At 45.1% G+C, this 18,340-nt stretch overlaps 1 protein-coding gene across 1 annotated transcript in view; it reads left to right on the forward strand.

The window, feature by feature from the left end:
• LOC141197749 (uncharacterized) overlaps positions 1-18,340 on the forward strand; it is a 92,646-nt gene that overhangs the window by 18,494 nt on the left and 55,812 nt on the right. The window contains exons 2-6 of the mRNA XM_073662835.1: positions 6,056-6,205; positions 6,335-6,514; positions 6,598-6,721; positions 6,805-6,902; positions 7,066-7,156. Coding sequence (XP_073518936.1) covers positions 6,128-6,205; positions 6,335-6,514; positions 6,598-6,721; positions 6,805-6,902; positions 7,066-7,156 — 571 coding nt within the window. The 5' untranslated portion in view covers positions 6,056-6,127. The remainder of the gene's footprint in view (positions 1-6,055; positions 6,206-6,334; positions 6,515-6,597; positions 6,722-6,804; positions 6,903-7,065; positions 7,157-18,340) is intronic.

Genomic DNA, 18,340 nt, shown 5'->3' on the forward strand with positions numbered 1-18,340 from the left:
AAATATTCCAACTTTCCTGAGGTCTGTATGAGAGAGTCGCCTCTGTACTCCTCTATTGGAAGATTATCTACAGGAAGAACAAACGGATTAGCCTCTGAAATTCAGGATGCCAGATCCTTCTCTGCCCTGACATCATCTGTCGGGAGGCCCCCAAATACAACATATAGTCAATCAAACCCCCGAAATCAGTGCTTTCATGCAACTTTAGTCTAATGTGTATGTGGATGTTAAAAAATAACTTATTGGACGCTGCCTCTGGCCCGGCCTAATTGACTTTTGTACATTGCCGGCCCAGACACCATTATTGGTCATTTAAGTATCTTAGTAACTAGACAGCCCCATACTATCGAGTACTTGGGGGAGGAGGGGCATTCAGCTGAACTCTGTCACACCTTAGATGCCATGTTTGCTTTAACCCCTCCTTGCACATAGCGTGCTAGAGGAAACTTAATGGTTTTAATTCACTGACGCCAATAGCCTCAGGGAAACATATCTCCCGTCCAGCACTTTACCAGTGACTTTGTCACATATCCCCCTCCCCTGCACAAAGCCGGGGTTTTTGGCACCTTCACTTGCTAAACAGGGAAATCTGGACAGGGCATCTGCATTTCCATGTAGATTCCTGGGCCTGTGCTCTACATGAAAATTAAAGTCTTGGAGTGTTAGGAACCACCTAGTTACCTGGGCATTGATCCCCTTTCTTTCCCTCATCCATCTCAGGGGTGCATGGCCTGTAACTAGCCCGAATTTTCGGCCTAACATATAATATCTTAGGGTCTCAATGGCCCATTTGATGGCCAGGCACACCTTGTCTACGATGGCATAGTTCTTTTCACAGGAGGAGAGTTTCCTACTCCAGGAATAGGACTGGATGTTCGTCCCCATCTATTTCCTGGGACAACACGGCTCCCAAACCGACCTCGGAGGCATCAGTCTGAACCACGAACTCCTTAGTGAAGTCAGGTGCTACTAAGGCTGGCTGCTTACATAGGGCGAGCTTCAACTCCTGGAATGCCATCTCCGCTAGTGTTGAGCAAATTTGTTCGGCATTTCAGTTTCGGGTTCGTGTTCCGGCTTGTTCGCGCCAAAAATTCGGCTCCGCCCATTAACATCCCTGATTTGCCACGCTGTCACGCCAATAACATCTGCATGACAGCGTGGCAAATCAGGGATGTTCATGGGCGGAGCCTATTTTTTGGCGCGAACAAGAAACCCGAAATTGGAATGCTGAAAAAGTTTGCTCAACACTAATCTCCGCTTCAGGGGAACACTTGGCCATCGATATTTTCGTGCCTTTAAGAAGATCAGTCAGGGGGACGATTATCATGGGGAAATTTGGGATTAATTGCCGATAATACCCCACAATTCCCAGAAACGAATGAACTTGCTTGCGGGCAGTTATGGATAGCCTCCATCTTCTTTACTTGCAGCTTTATTTCGCCCCTTCCGACAACGTAGCCCAAGTATTTTGCCTCTTTCTTCCCAATTGTGCACTTCTTTGGGTTTATCGTAAACCCTGCTTTCCTAAGCACATCCCGTACCAGCCTGGACCTTCTGTAAATGACTTCCTCAATCCTGGCTGAAGATTACGATGTCATCCAGGTAAGCTGCAGCATACTTCTTATGAGAGACTAGGATCCGGTCCATGGCCCTCTGTAAGGTAGCTGGGGCTCCCTGCAGACCGAACGGCATCCTGGTGTACTGAAAGCACCCTTAATGAGTAGAGAAGGCCGTTTTCTCCTTGGCACTTGGGGAAAAGAGAATCTGCCAGCACCCTTTCGTTAGGTCCAGGGTAGTGATATTGAGAGGCTAGGGACAGCCAGATATAAGATCATCGACGCAGGGCATCGGATACGCGTTGAACTTTGACACCTCATACAGCTTCCTGTAATCATTACAGAGCCGTAATTTTTCATCTGGCTTCGGCACCAGGACAATGGGGCTGGACCAACCGCTCTTTGACTCCTTGAATGACGCCCAGGCTCAACATTCTCCTCACCTCTTAATGAATGCGATACGACATTTGATTCACCCTTACATTAAGCTCTGTCAGGATTTCATGTTCGTCCACCTGTGTACAACCTGGCAGCTATGAAAACAGGTTCTGGTTCCGCTGAAGTAGCTCTCGGCACTATTGCTTCTGGGCCGGTGATAGTGTCTCTGCCACTGTGACATCGTCAACTTGGGCTTCAGGATGGGCCCCCAGGCACGTAGCTTCCACTGGCTCCCTGTCTCGCCAAGGTTTAAGCAGGTTAACGGGGATATACTGGATATGACTTCCTTCTTCCTGGTTGGTGGACCTTGTAGTTGATGTCACTCAATTTTTCCACCACCTCATATGGCCCTTGCCACTTGCCAGGAATTTACTTTCCACCGTAGGGATCAACGCCAACACCCGGTCTCCAGGGCTAACTTGCCTCAGTCTCGCCGACCGATTATAGACCCTTGCCTGGGCCTCTAGGGCTTAAAGGAGGCTTTCTCTTACAATTGGCATCACCCTCACGATCCGGTCTTGCATGTGGGCCACATGCTCGATGATGCTCCAATGGGGTGTTACCTCTGCTTTCCAGGTCTCTTTCGCAATGTCCAGTAGTCCCCGAGGGTGTCGTCCATAAATCAGCTCGAAGGTTGAGAACCCAGTAGAGGCCTGGGGAACTTCCCTAATGGAGAATAGAAGGTAGGGGAGTAGGCAATCCCAGGCTCATCCATCTTTCTCCATGACCTTTTTAAGCATGGACTTTAAGGTCTTGTTAAACCTCTCCACCAGGCCGTCCGTCTGCGGATGGTGCATTGCGTAATCTGTAGAGCCTTACACAACTCCCTCATCACCTTCAACATGAAATGGGTTCCCTGGCATGTCAGGATCTCCTTTGGCAGGCCCTCCTGGAGAAGATGTGTACCAGCTCTCGGGCTATGCTCCTAGCAGAAGAGTTTCCCAATGGTACCGTCTTTGGGTACAGTGTTGCATAGTCCAGCACAACCAATATGTATTGGTGACCCCTGGCAGACTTAACTAAGGGCCTTACAAGGTCCATGGCAATTCGGTCAAACGGGATCTCTATAATGGGTAACGGAACCAGGGGACTCCAGAAGTCAGACACGGGAGCAGTTAGCTGACAATCAGGGTAAGACCGGCAGAAATTAACAATGTCTCGGTGACACCCAGGCCAGTAGAACCTCTGCAAGACCCGCTCTTGGGTTTTGCCTACTCCCAGATGCCCCCCTAAGACATTCGAATTGGACAAATCTAATATCCTATGTCTATAGGGACCCGGCACCAACAACTGCTCTATCACTTCCCATCTTGGTTTAGTGACCCGATAAAGCAGCTCGTCATTTAAGGTGAAATACGGGAACCTGGTGTCAGCCCCCGGGTCTTGGGCAACCCCATTTATTACAGTCACATTGTCAAATGCACCTTTTAACGTAAGATCCTGCATTTGTGCTGTACCAAAATTCACACAGGGGGAACTCATCTTACTCTGGCTGTAATGGTGATTCTTCGTGGACGAACCGGATCCGGTCTGAGCTAGTGGGCACCCCTACCTTTCCCCACAAGTCCCAGAACAGCCAGAATCCCACCCGATTATAACCGGGTGTAACAAGCCCTCAACCACCCCAACCTCACAGTTAGTTTTTATTGTCACTCGGGCAACGGGGTAGTCCTTGGCATCCCCGTAGATACAGCGGACGCGCACGTACTTCCCTGGGATCAACTGGTGGGGAAGTGTAGCCTTTACCAGGGTCACCAAACTTCCTGAGTCCAGGAGTCCCGACACTAACACACCATTTATTGTTACAATACACGACTGGGGCCCCTCACAGGGCTGATAGTCCACACTGCAGGTGGGGTAGGCATTGTATGAGCAGCGTCTTCCTATGCTGCAGTCCATCTGCTCAGAGGACAACTGGCAGTTATGTGTCCAGGAGTTCGACACCTCCAGCAGATCATGTCTTTCCCAGCGGCCTTTGGCAGCCCCTCAGCAACCCCTTGGGACATTGGACTCCCACCACTCGTGGCTCTAACCCCCCCTCCTCTTTTGGGACTCTGGCTCCCCCTGAGTACCCCAGTATGGGGATGCAGCACCACCCGGCTTCCTTGGGGTCCTCTCGACCACCTGGTATCTATCTACAAGACTGACCAGGTCATCCGCATTCCGGGGGTCTCCCTGGGCAACCCAGGTCTGCATGGGCCTAGGTAGGGAGTGCACAAATCTGTCCATGACAACCCGCTCGACTATCTGGGCTGGAGTGGAGGACTCCGGCTGCAACCACTTCTGCACGAGATGGAGGAGATCGAACATTTGGGAGTAAGGGGGTTTATCACCGCAATACGTCCAGTGGTAGACCCTTTTTTTGAGTTTAATATACTCCTGGGCATCCTGCAAGGCCAGGTCGTAATAAGCCTTTTGGGGCTCACCATTCAGATAGGGGGCCAACACCTCCGACCACTGCCCCGGTGGTAGCTTCTCCCGCTCTTCCACCCGCTCAAACACAGTCAAAAATGCCTCCACATCATCGCCCGGGGTGATTTTTTTTGCATGGCGCGCCTTACCACTTTCCGGATGCTCGAGTCATCACCTGGAGTTGGGGGAGGGGCTGTCGGCCTTCCACGAACCACCTCTGCGAGCAATTCCATCTGCTGCTGTCAGAGCTGGTCCTGTTGGTGCTGCTTCTGCTGTTGGTGGATCTGCTGCAATAGTAGCTTGCTTGTCTCCTGCTGTGCTATCACAAGATGCTTGACCAGGTCCTCCATACTGTCGGTCTTCATTTCCTGATTTATGGCCGCCTTTACCCAGGACATGTGGTTTGTCCTCATCCGTTACACGTGCCTCCTGGGGATCTTGCCCGCACTTCTACCGCCACCTGTGGTAGATTACTTACTTGGCTGCACACGGAGGTAGACACAGATACGCCGTCTCTTTAAATCTTTGGTTGATTTATTATAATTCTGCATAAACCAAACTTTAGTCCATAAAAATAAACATAGCTGGCTGAGCAAAACAGGAAAACAAAGCAAAAATGGTAACACATAGGACATTGTCCTTGGAGTAACAGGGATTCGTCTGCTGAGAGTTCAGCAACTTTGCATGGTTCAAACACAAGCTTACTTCTCCAGACATTGAACTCTGAATGCCTCAGCTGGCCAAGTGTTTAAACCTCCCCCAGACCACACCCTGGGGAGGAGATATGGAGAACAACCCCCTGCCGCTCTATTGTGGTTCTCATAAAAACATGCCCTTTGGAAATGGAGATTTAACCCCTCCTTGCACATAGCGTGCTGGAGGAAACTTAATGGTTTTAATTCACTGATGCCAATAGCCTCAGGGAAACATATCTACCCTCCAGCACTTTACACAGTGTTAAAAAGTAACTTTTTGCATGGTTTTTTTTTCTTTTTACAAGAATTGTTGGTGCCAATTTTTTTTTTTTTTAATATATTCTTTTTTATGTATTTTTTTTGTAATATAAGAAAGCCTAAGCCCAGAAATAAACCCCATAAAACACTGTACATGGAGACTTTGGTATCAAATAACTCCTGTCTTGGTGTTCTTACAAACAAGCTTTTATAAATGCCTCAAACTTCTGAGTGTGAATCAGACCTGAGATCTAACGAGATAGAAGATTACAGTCCGGGGAAGACAAGAAACATATAGACGGCCGGAGGTGATGTAGTCAGTGACGGACTCTGGCCAAATACGTTTATAGAGCCTTAGTAGAAGATGAATATGTCGTCCTCATCATGAAGTAGTTATTTCTCATGTCGTGTAATGAATATCTCCTGCAGTATTACTAATGCTAATTCGGTAAATGAGAAGAGAATTAGCAATAAGGAAGATGAGTCTTTGAGAAAGGTATTCAGCTGCCGACTCCGAGGAAGAAACTGCTTGTTGTCTGTGGCCTAAAATATATAGTTTTTATTACTAGATGTAAAGAAGAAAACTAAATACTGTAAAAAAAAAAATCTCAAATGTTTCCCTTTATTTTCTCCAGTAATTGTATTATTACACAGGATTTTTATGACTTTACATTGGCTCATCATCTTCTCATTCAGGTCTCTACAATATCAGATCCTCTCAGTGAATATCTTCTACATAAGAGAATTTTCCTGATTTACCCATCAAACATGGATATGAACAGAGACAAGATGGCTGAGAAAATATTACACCTCACCCTAGAGATCCTCTTCCGTCTTACTGGAGAGGTGAGAGATTCTGATGATGTCACATTACATCATTCTTATCTATGGGAATAACAGATGGACAGAACTGGAGAGGTGAGGACTCTGGAAATGTCTGTAGTGAGATTTATTAATGTGTCTCTCCATAACCAGGATTACACAGTAGTGAAGAAGACCTCTAGTGAGCGCTGTCAGGACCCTGTGTCTGAGGGATGGGGAAGACCCCTGAGCCCAATCACAGGACCTCCATCTCACCCCCTGATACATGAGGACATCAATAACCAGAAGATCCTAGAACTCACCTACAAGATGATTGAGCTGCTGACTGGAGAGGTGACACTGCTGGGAATGCTGGGACATTATACAGTAATGCTATGGAGGGATCGGGGGGGTGACGGTATCATTGTATGTGTCAGGTTCCTATAAGATGTCAGGATGTCGCCGTCTATTTCTCCATGGAGGAGTGGAAGTATTTAGAAAGACACATAGATCTGTACAAGGACATCATGGTGGAGGTTCCCCAGCCCCTCACATCACCAGGTAATAGACAGGACTAAATACACACAGCCTATAATTATCTGTATGTAAAGAGTGAATTCAATCCCTGTATGTGTTTCCTCCAGATCTATCCAGTAAGATGACAACACCAGAGAGATGTCCCCGTCCTCTTCTTCCTCAGGACTGTAAACAAGAAGATCCCAATGTTCCTGAGGATCATCAGGTAGATGGAGAGAAGGTGTCATGAGATCTCCCCTATGATGTGTAGACGGCTGTGAAGGTCTTGTGCTCAGTCTTGTTTTATCCACCAGTATTATATGTTTTATACTTGTGTAACGAGAACGGTGGAGATGGCAGGATTATATTTATATAAATATTTGTTTCAGGGTGAAGATCTGACCCATATTAATACTACAGGGACATATGTGAGAGGTGATGAGCGGTGTAAAAAGGAGATTCCTACATATGACTACCCAGGTGAGTAGTAACCACTAAATGCAGAGAAGTCACAGATTCTTCTCAGTCACCGGCTGTGGCTGGTTTACCAATCATGTAGTCCGGCCATGTCACAAACGTGTGATCACCATTTTGTATCTAGACCAAAACATTCTCCTCCACGAAAAACTTTTTAAATGACTTTGGGCATTGAAACCCCTTTTCTATAGAACTTGCAACTTGGAAGATCCACCTACCCCCTGGGATTAGATGATGCTGACCGTTACCTGTCCAGATCTGTAAACTACAAAGCCAAAAGGCAGTGTACGTAGAAAGTGCTGACAAGTTAGAAAATCACTCACAGAAAAATATTATGATGGGACTGTAAGAGAAAGCGGAGGGTAATGATGCTGTTGGCTTCCTAGAACCCTGATAACTTATTACACTGTGTGCAGAATTATTAGGCAAATGCGTACTTTGCTCACATGATACTTTTTATACATGTTGTCCTACTCCAAGCTGCATAGGCTTGAGAGCCAACTACCAATTAAGTAAATCTGGTGATGTGCATCTCTGTAATGAGGAGGGGTGTTGACTAATGACATCAACACCCTATATAAGGTGTGCTTAATTATTAGGCAACTTCCTTTCCTTTGGCAAAATGGGTCAGAAGAGAGATTTGATTGGCTCTGAAAAGTCCAAAACTGTGAGATGTCTTGCAGAGGGATGCAGCAGTCTTGAAATTTCCAAACTTTTGAAGCGTGATCACAGAACAATCAAAGTTTCATGGCAAATAGCCAACAGGGTCACAAGAAGCAAAAAAAAAAAGGTGCAAAATAACTGCCCATGAATTGAGGAAAATCAAGCGTGAAGCTGCCAAGATGCCATTCGCCACAAGTTTTGCCATATTTCAGAGCTGCAACGTTACTGGAGTATCAAAAAGCACAAGGTGTGCGATACTCAGGGACATGGCCGAGGAAAGGAAGGCTGAAAAACGACCACCTTTGAACAAGAAACATAAAATAAAACGTCAAGAATGGGCCAAGAAATATCTTAAGACTGATTTTTCAAAGGTTTTATGGACTGATGAAATGAGAGTGACTCTTGATGGGCCAGATGGATGGGTCAGAGGCGTGATCAGTAAAGGGCAGAGAGCTCCACTCCGACTCAGACGCCAGCAAGGTGGAGGTGGGGTACTGGTATAGGCTGGTATGATCAAAGATGAACTTGTGGGACCTTTTCGGGTTGAGGATGGAGTGAAGCTCAACTCCCAGACCTACTGCCAGTTTCTGGAAGACCACTTCTTCAAGCAGTGGAACAGGAAGAAGTCGATATCGTTAAAGAAAAAGATGATTTTCATGCAGGACAATGCTCCATCACATGCATCCAACTACTCCACAGCGTGGCTGGCCAGTAAAGGTCTAAAAGAAGAAAAAATAATGACATGGCCCCCTTGTTCACCTGATCTGAACCCCATAGAGAACCTGTGGTCCATCATAAAATGTGAGATCTACATCGAGGGAAAACAGTACACCTCTCGGAACAGTGTCTGGGAGGCTGTGGTGGCTGCTGCACGCAATGTTGATCGAAAACAGATCAAGTAACTGACAGAATCTATGGATGGAGGCTGCTGAGTGTCATCATAAAGAAAGGTGGCTATATTCATCACTAATTATTTTTGTTTTTGCATGTCAGAAATGTTTATTTCTAAATTTTGTGCACTGATATTGGTTTACCTGGTGAAAATAAACAAGTGAGATGGGATTATATTTGGTTTTTATTAAGTTGCCTAATAATTCTGTACAGTAATAGTTACCTGCACAAACAGATATCCTCCTAAAATAGCCAAATCTAAAAAAAAAAACCACTCCAACTTCCAAAAATATTAAGCTTGGATATTTATGAGTCTTTTGGGTTGATTGAGAACATAGTTGTTGATCAATAATAAAAATAATCCTCTAAAATACAACTTGCCTAATAATTCTGCACACAGTTTAGATAAATCTGCTCATATGGTCCCTGCAAGACCAGGTCCAGTCTTTATGACCAAACCTCGCTATTATGACCGACAACATTTGTCCAAAATTTTGAAAATGTAGCAATTTTCAAGCTTTGAATCCTTGTGCCCTTAAATCGGAGAGTTAAAATCACAAAATAGTTAATAAATAACATTTTCCACATGTCTAATTTACATCAGCTCGATTTTTGAAGCTAAATCTTTTTTTCTGTTAGGGAGCTATAAGGGTTAAAAGTTAACCAAGTTCTAATTTTTCCACCAAAATTTACAAAACCATTTTTTAGGGACCACATCACATTTGAAGTCACTTTGAGGGGTCTATATGAAAGGAAATACCCAAAAGTGACACCATTCTAAAAACTGCACCCCTCAAGGTGCTCAAAACCACATACAAGAAGTTTATTAACCCTTCACATGCTTCACAGGAACTGAAGCAATGTGGAAGGAAAAAATGAACATTTAACTTTTCTTGATAAAATGCTTACTTCGGACGCAATTTTTTTATTTTCACAAGGGTAACAAGAAAAAATGGACCACAAAATTTGTTGTGCAATTTATCCTAAGCATGCCGATACTCCATATGTGGGGAAAACTACTGTTTGGGTGCACTTCAGAGCTCAGAAGGTAAGGCGTACAATTTTCTTTGGTGCAAAATTGGCTGGAATCGAGAGCGGACGCCATGTTCCGTTTGGAGAGTCCCTGATGTGCCTAAACACTGGAAACACCCCACAAACCACAAGTGACCTCCTTTTGGAAACTAGACCCCTCAAAGAATCTATCTATATGTGGGGTGAGCACCTTGAACCGCCAGGTGCTTCACAGAAGTTTATAACGTAGAGCCGTGAAAATGAATCAAATTTTTTTCCTACAAAAATTTACTTTTAGCTCCAATTTTTTTATTTTCACGAGGGTACCAGGAGAAAATGGACCCTTGAGTATGCTGATACCCCATATGTGGGGTAAAACTACGGTTTGGGCGCACAGCAGGGTTCGGAAGGGAAGGAGCACTGTTTGACTTTTTGAATGCAAAAATGGCTGTAATCGAGAGCATAAGTCATTTTGCGTTTGGAGAGCCCCTGGTGTGCCTTTTTGACGGTGTTCGCCAAATGGAATAAATAACGTGACCGTTTTATAGAGCGGGTCGTTCCGGATGTGGCGATACCAATTATGTGTACGTTTTTTGTTTAATTGCAAACGCTGCATTTTGAGTGGCGAAATGGATTTTAGTGATTTGTGTGCATTTTTTTGTGTTTTTTTTTTTTACATATTTTATTTCACTTTTTTTTTACTTTTTCACTAAGTCCCACTGTGGGACATGTGTAATTTTTACTTTGATCACTGGTCTCATACACTGCAGTACTCCTGTACTGCTGTGTATGAGACCTATCAGTGAGTCATTGACTGCACCTGTGAGATCCCGCTTACTGCTGGATCTCACAGGCCACCGTACGCTGGGATCATCACATAATCTCAGGGTACCCTGGTAACCATCGAGACCAATGATTCACATCGCGGGGGTCCGATGGTTACTAAGGGGATCTTGCGACCCCCTTGTAACCACTTAAATATCGCTGTCACGATTGACAGCGGTATTTAAAGGGTTAATCGGCATCTAAACTGGCCGGGGCTGATACTACAGGATGTCAGCTGTCGTAGACCTGCACCGCTATAAACTTATGTCTCAGTGCAGTGAAAGAGCGGCACTGAGTCATAAGTACCCTTAACTTCTGCCGTAAAAATGTGTTAAAGCTGTTGTTAAGGGTTAAACCAAATAACTTCAAACAGAATCGTGATAAAGTATACAAAAAACATTACACCTGTGCCATGATATATCTCTAAGCTGTGCCTGGCTGATGGCTGTAATATACAGTACAGACCAAAAGTTTGGACACACCTTCTCATTTAAAGATTTTTCTATATTTTCATGACTATGAAAATTGTACATTCACACTGAAGGCATCAAAACTATGAATTAACACATGTGGAATTATATACTTAACAAAAAAGTGTGAAACAACTGAAAATATGTCTTATATTCTAGGTTCTTCAAAGTAGCCACCTTTTGCTTTGATGACTGCTTTGCACACTCTTGGCATTCTCTTGATGAGCTTGTCGGCCCTTTTGCCTTCACTCTGCGTTCCAGCTCATCCCAAACCATCTCGATTGGGTTCAGGTCTGGTGACTGTGGAGGCCAGGTCATCTGGTGTAGCACCCCATCACTCTCCTTCTTGGCCAAAAAGCCCTTACACAGCCTGGAGGTGTGTTTGGGGTCATTGTCCTGTTGAAAAATAAATGATGGTCCAACTAAACGCAAACGGGATGGAATAGCATGCCGCTGCAAGATGCTGTGGTAGCCATGCTGGTTCAGTATGCTTTCAATTTTGAATAAATCCCCAACAGTGTCACCAGCAAAGCACCCCCACACCATCACACCTCCTCCTCCATGCTTCAAGGTGGGAACCAAGCATGTAGAGTCCATCCGTTCACCTTTTCTGCGCTGCACAAAGACACGGTGGTTGGAACCAAAGATCTCAAATTTGGACTCATCAGACCAAAGCACAGATTTCCACTGGTCTAATGTCCATTCCTTGCGTTCTTTAGCTCAAACAAGTCTCTTCTGCTCGTTGCCTGTCCTTAGCAGTGGTTTCCTAGCAGCTATTTTACCATGAAGGCCTGCTGCACAAAGTCTCCTCTTAACAGTTGTTGTAGAAATGTGTCTGCTGCTAGAACTCTGTGTGGCATTGACCTGGTCTCTAATCTGAGCTGCTGTTAACCTGCGATTTCTGAGGCTGGTGACTTGGATAAACTTATCCTCAGAAGCAGAGGTGACTCTTGGTCTTCCTTTCCTGGAGCGGTCCTCATGTGAGCCAGTTTCTTTGTAGCGCTTGATGGTGTTTGCAACTGCACTTGGGGACACTTTCAAAGTTTTCCCAATTTTTCGCACTGACTTACCTTCATTTCTTAAAGTAATGATGGCCACTCGTTTTTCTTTACTTAGCTGCTTTTTTCTTGCCATAATACAAATTCTAACAGTCTATTCAGTAGGACTATCAGCTGTGTATCCACCTGACTTCTGCACAACACAACTGATGGTCCCAACCCCATTTATAAGGCAAGAAATCCCACTTATTAAACCTGACAGGGCACACCTGTGAAGTGAAAACCATTTCCGGTGACTACCTCTTGAAGCTCATCAAGAGAATGCCAAGAGTGTGCAAAGCAGTCATCAAAGCAAAAGGTGGCTACTTTGAAGAACCTAGAATATAAGACATATTTTCAGTTGTTTCACACTTTTTTGTTAAGTAGATAATTCCACATGTGTTATTTCATAGTTTTGATGCCTTCAGTGTGAATGTACAATTTTCATAGTCATGAAAATACAGAAAAATCTTTAAATGAGAAGGTGTGTCCAAACTTTTGGTCCGTACTGTACATTTATTCACGCCTGCAGGAGATGTATTGGAATTGCTCTAGCCCTGAATTCATGGATTCAATCCACGTCATAAATTATATTATATTATCGATCCTAAGGAATTCAGATACAATCTCTCCTGAAATGGGAAGCACTAATACTTTCTTTACTCTTCTGGTCAGGACTCATAGTAGCTCCAACGGTCCACCATAAATGAGTGCAACTCTGGTTTAGTGTTAGAGTTCTCCCCCAAAACATACATTCTTGTTGGGGATATAACGTGTTTTTTTTTTTATTTTCCTATCACCCATGACAGCACCACAACAAGAGAGGGGATCTGCCCTTCAAGAACAGGAAACCTACAGAATAAAAGGGTGGCGCCTCTCCACCACCTCAGTTGGTTCCCTGTCCTTGAGGGGGAATTTTGTTAAAATGACGGCAGAAGAAAGAAGAGAGGATTATTCCCACACCTGGGCCAGTCGGTTTGTAACAGGGCACAGTCTCTGCTGTGGCCTGCATCAGGGAAATGGAAGCGCCGCGGTGGGTCCAAGGGGGCCTGTTCTGTCAGACGGGCGTGAGCAGCAGCCGCACCATTAGCTTTGATGGCCTGGCGGCCACGCATCCCGTTTGCGCAGGCGCAGTACACTACCCAGGAAATCGCGCCCTAAGACGCACACTGGTAAAAAGGAAAAAGAAGTAGCGGAGACCAATGTCTTCTAGCATGTTTCCGGCTACCGTCTTGTACCAAGCTGCACATATGCAGGGCGCGCTAGAAAGCTGTGCCCTGATGACTAGCTTGCCAGAGGAGCGGAGGAGGTGTCCCTGAGCTGTAGCTCGTCCCCCATTTGAAATGGGGTCTGACCGCAGTATGAGTGTGGAACAGCAGCGGGCAGTCGCTTGAGCCTCCAGAAAGGAACAGTCTTGTGACTTGGTCCAGCCTCCGAATTTTGTACAGCTGGCGGTGAGTGATCTTCGTGAATGTTCACCTTGTTTATGGGGCCCTTTCTTTGTTATGGTTACTAGGAAAGGCTTAAGGAAGTTAGCGCAAAACTCAAAAATGGGTGAGTGTGCGCTCTGTAAGACCTCATCTGGTGCTTAAATTTGACTTCAGGACGGAAGCTGGACCTCTAGGCTAAAGTTAGCGACATGTCTGGGCTGCACAGAGTCTCATGATCGGGCTTCAGAGTTTACCACAAAAATGAGGATCAATTTGCTCAGTAAATGTTAAAGTAACACTCAGAGGTTTGGACTGTTGTCCTCCAGTCTGTTTACTCCATCCATAGGACGGCACATTGTGTTAATACAGGACATGGTTTCTGTGAAGGTCTGTTGTCCAGCTGCGTCTCATCAGTTGGCTCCTTCGGGTGGGGCTAGTCTGACAATTGAGAATTATCACCCAAAGTAAAGGTTTATCCTTCATTCAGATGGATTACTCTTTTAATGAAAATCTGAGCGCCTAATAGCGCTTCATAGTGTCTCATAGCACTTCACAATGCCGCATAGCGCTTCATAGCACATCATAGTGCCTCATGGCACATCATAGCATAGCACTTCATTTGCGCTTCACAGTGCCTCATAGCGCATCATAGTGCTGCATAGCGCCTCATAGTGCTTCATAGTGCCTCGTGGCACATCATAGCATAGTGTATCATAGTGTTTCATGGCTCTTCATAGTGCCTCATGGCACTTCATAGTGCTTTATAGTGCCTCATGGCTATTCATAGCGCCTCATGGCTTTTCATAGCGCCTCATGGCTCTTCATAGCGCCTCATGGCATATCATAGCGCCGCATAGCATATCATAACATATAGTGCCTCATAGCATATAATAGTGCCTCAAGACACATCATAGTGCCTCATGGTGCCTAATAGTGCATTCATAGTGCCTCATAGCACCTGTTAGTACCTCATAGTGCCTCATAGCGCTTCACAGTGCCTGTTAGTACCTCACGGTGCTTCATAGTGCCCCTGTGCCTTGTAGTGCCTCGTTGCCTCATAGCTCATAGTCCCTCATTGTAAAGGTACTGGTTGCACAACTAAGTTTATGTCTGACAAAACCAAGTTCAGCCACTGTTAACTGTGCATGGCAAGCTTATAGAATTCAAGGGGAAAAATATTCTAGCCTCTATTTGAGACAGAGGGTGGCAGTATTCCTGGCTGATGCTCAGCTGACTCAGTGGAATGCTGGTTGGATGATGTCTTGGGAAAGGCAGGTGACAATAAGAGCGCTTCCTTAGTTTTGCAGGTCAATAATAAACCTTGTAGGGTTTCACTCTCAAAGGTAGGAGGCATCGCATAGTGCTCATACAGCCATTCTGGGTTTGGTCCAAACAAGTGCAGTTTTATTTCTTTTAGGCTGAGTTCACACGATGCGTTTTTCATGCGTTTCCGCGGCGTTTTTGCAGTTGCGTAAACGCCGCGGAAACGCATGAAAAACGCATGGTAGAAGGGCAGCAATGTTCCCCAATGGAAATCCGCATGTGCTGTGCTCATGATGCGGATTTTTCCGCAGCGTAAACGCTGCGGTCAAAAATCCGCAGCATGTCAATTAATTTTGCGGAAACGCTGCTCTTTTGCCGCCATTGACTTGCATTAGACCGCATGGAATCCGCATCACTGTATATGTTGATGCGCTTTTCATGCGGTCTAATGTGCGGATGGTACCCAGGTGTGGAGGAGAGGACTCTCATCCAGACCCAGGTACCATTAAAAAAAAAGAATAAAATAAAAAATATATATATTCTCACCTTCTGACGGCCCGCGCTGCGTCCTGCCGGCTTCCCGCGCACTTCGTGGTTGAATGAAGGACCTTCGCTGACGTCATTTTTTGACATCACACACTATATAAATCCATGCCGGTTGCATGGATTTATATAGTGTGAAGTTGACAAGCACTTTCCAAGTGATGCTAAAATCGCTTGGGAAGCGCTTGTCAACCCGCATGCGGAAATGAAAGTGAAGACCGCTTCATTTCCGCATGTCCCTGGCAGGAAACCGCATGTACAATCCGCATGCGTTTTTTCCTGCCAGAGAGATGCAGAAACGCTCAGGAAAAAATCCTGAGCATTTCTGCATCGTGTGCACATACCCTTACAGGTTGCACGGAAGTCATAAATATAATATTTCTGGCCTTGTACAAGCGCTGACTAAATAGGACAGACCCTGACTACTCATATACAGCTCAGCTAGCCCAGCTTGATCAAACAAAACAGCATTTATCCAGGGCAACCACTGATGCTTGCATACTCCGCTCAGGTGGAGCCTGGCCTGTATCTCTGTTTAGTTCCAAGACACATATAGTCTGCTCTGCTTTTCAGCAGTCTGACTAAGATGAATGCCTAGCCTGCTCTGGTGCTTAGCTCTTCAGGCGCCCTAATCAAGACCTGTAAAGCTATTATTTAACCCAGCTCTACCTGGGTTTACTACAACCGGAAAGGGCTGTACAGATTCTTGAGAGTTAGATCATTTGAAATTGGCTCTATAAGATCTGCTATTAAATCTGTAGTGCCAGATTGCTATATAGTAGTCTAGCAGTTAAAGAAGGTATACAATCAGGTTCCAATTCACATGAAACATCAAATTTCCTGAGGATCCTGGCATAAAATGAGGATTTAGGCTTTCAGTTTGTGTCCTTCCCTTCAGATGTCAATGAGCCTTAAGGCTTTATCGAGACTTATAGTAGTTAGGACAACTCTCATATTGAAGGAAGAGGCATTGGCAATAGGTTACCTCAACTATTTTGGGATTATGGGCAGATCCATTGAGTGCTGCAGAACTCACTGGGCAGTGAGCCAGAGTTGTGGTCTCCCAAGGGAGAATAAGGAGTCCTGCTAAATGTCAAAATTAATAAGCAGTCTGACCACAACTCTAAACAAGGCAATATTGCTGTTAATAACTCTAATCTCCTACATTCCATATGTAGCATGGTCACAGGTATATACCCGTGTGTTGCCTCTAAAGATCCGGTTCCTCTAACCTAAAGAAGCTTTAGGCAGTATATAAGAAAGCTCCATTCATCTATACATCGTCACCATGTAAAGATCTTGTCATACAACAGAGGAGCTTTAGCTTACATAAACCAGTATAGAGGAACTCGGCCAAGATCTCTAATGACACTGTCTAATCAGTTCGGATGGCGAAGTTTCACCTTTTATCTTTAACAGCACCTCATATAAAGGGGAAGAGAATTAAAAGTGGACATTTTGAGCTGTATACAGCTGAAACCGTGTCCAACCTTCAATGAAGTATGGAATTTGAAAGTGAGCTTTGGATCTAGGCCCATTTCCAGTCCAAAGATGGCACTCTGGGATCTGAATCCGGTGCTTACGGCTCTAACAAGCCTTCGCTTGAACACATGGATTCAAGGTCTTCACATTAAAGACTATTATCCCGGTGGCTCTGACTTGAGCATGGTAAGTTAGTGACATTCAAGCTTTTGTCGGTTAATCCTCTATTTATACAGATCCTAGAATATAGGCTGGTTCTGGAACCAGCCTATCTTCCCAAGATGGCTTCCAATTTCCAAAGAAATCAGGAAATTGTGCACCGGATGTCCCCATCAAGCAATATGTAAGGTTGTGATTCAGTCTTCACCTTGCACCTTCTAAAGACACTATAGGCTTGATCTGGAATCTTCTGCTGTCCTTTCCTTTAGGAAAAGGGTTCTACAGGCTGTGGTCCCACCCTAACGTTAAAGTTTCTCTGTAAATCTCTCGTTGTGGTGCTGTCATGGGTGATAGGATAACACTAAATTACTTACTGGTAATTTGTTTTTCCTGAGCCTATGACAGCATCCTTATATTCCCTTTCGTCACTGGTAGAGGATGATCACTTCATTTCCTTCGTGGTGTTTGATTCACGCGGTGTGTAGGAGGAAAAATCATGGGGTATATAACTATTAAGTAGTGTCCTCTCATACTCTGTAAACAACTGAGATGGTGGAGACATGCCGCCCTTTTATTCTGTAGGTTTCCTGTCCTTGAAGGGTGGATTCCCTCTCTCGTTGTGGGGCTGTCATGGGCTCAGGAAAATCACATTACCGATAAGTAATTAGTGAGACACATACTCCAATTACCCGAGAGAGGTTTCACCACTAGTTACTCTTTTTTTTTTTTCAATAGATGTGTTATTGCCTATTGTCAGGAAAACTTGCCGGCCGGTGGGTGCCGCTCTCTGGCGCCCTCTTACCTCTCAGGTCAGTCAAGGTACTGCACCTAGAGTAAGTAGTGCCAGGAAGCCGCCACCAGCGGGGGAAGACACTGTGGGGTGTTATCCCTTACACGTCACCAATCCGTGACGCCACAATACAGGCACAACTCTCTGGCGCCCCCTCGCCTCTCAGGTCAGTCAAGGTACTGCACCTAGAGCGAGTGGTCGCCGGAGAAGCTGTCCTGTAGCCCACTGGGTATTTGAAGCCCTCTGCAGTGAGGGCGGTATATATATATTTCGCTGGCTGCGCCAGTAATATATATCCACACCTCCGACCGTCACTGCCAGCCTTCCTCAAATCCCCCAGATGGTATGCTGCCACCAGTTCTGGTTTGATACAGCCCGGTGTCAATGGACTTGTATCGGGTCAGGAACCAACCCGGTAGCGTTTATGGCTTCGGGGAGGAGAACGATTACAGAACAAAAGAAACAGAACTATTAAATTTTATATTTGATCCAAAAGGGAGGCAGTGTTTAGGAAAAATATATACATAAGGATGTTACAAAGGGGGCATTAAAATACATAAGCAGATACATAAAATAAAACAAGATAAAGAGTGAAAATTACTTACACTACACGATCACGGAGA

The sequence above is a fragment of the Phyllobates terribilis genome, unplaced genomic scaffold (genome assembly GCF_046119375.1).
Source record: "Phyllobates terribilis strain yellow unplaced genomic scaffold, ASM4611937v1 Scaffold_86__1_contigs__length_6382490, whole genome shotgun sequence".
Classification (NCBI taxonomy): domain Eukaryota; kingdom Metazoa; phylum Chordata; class Amphibia; order Anura; family Dendrobatidae; genus Phyllobates; species Phyllobates terribilis.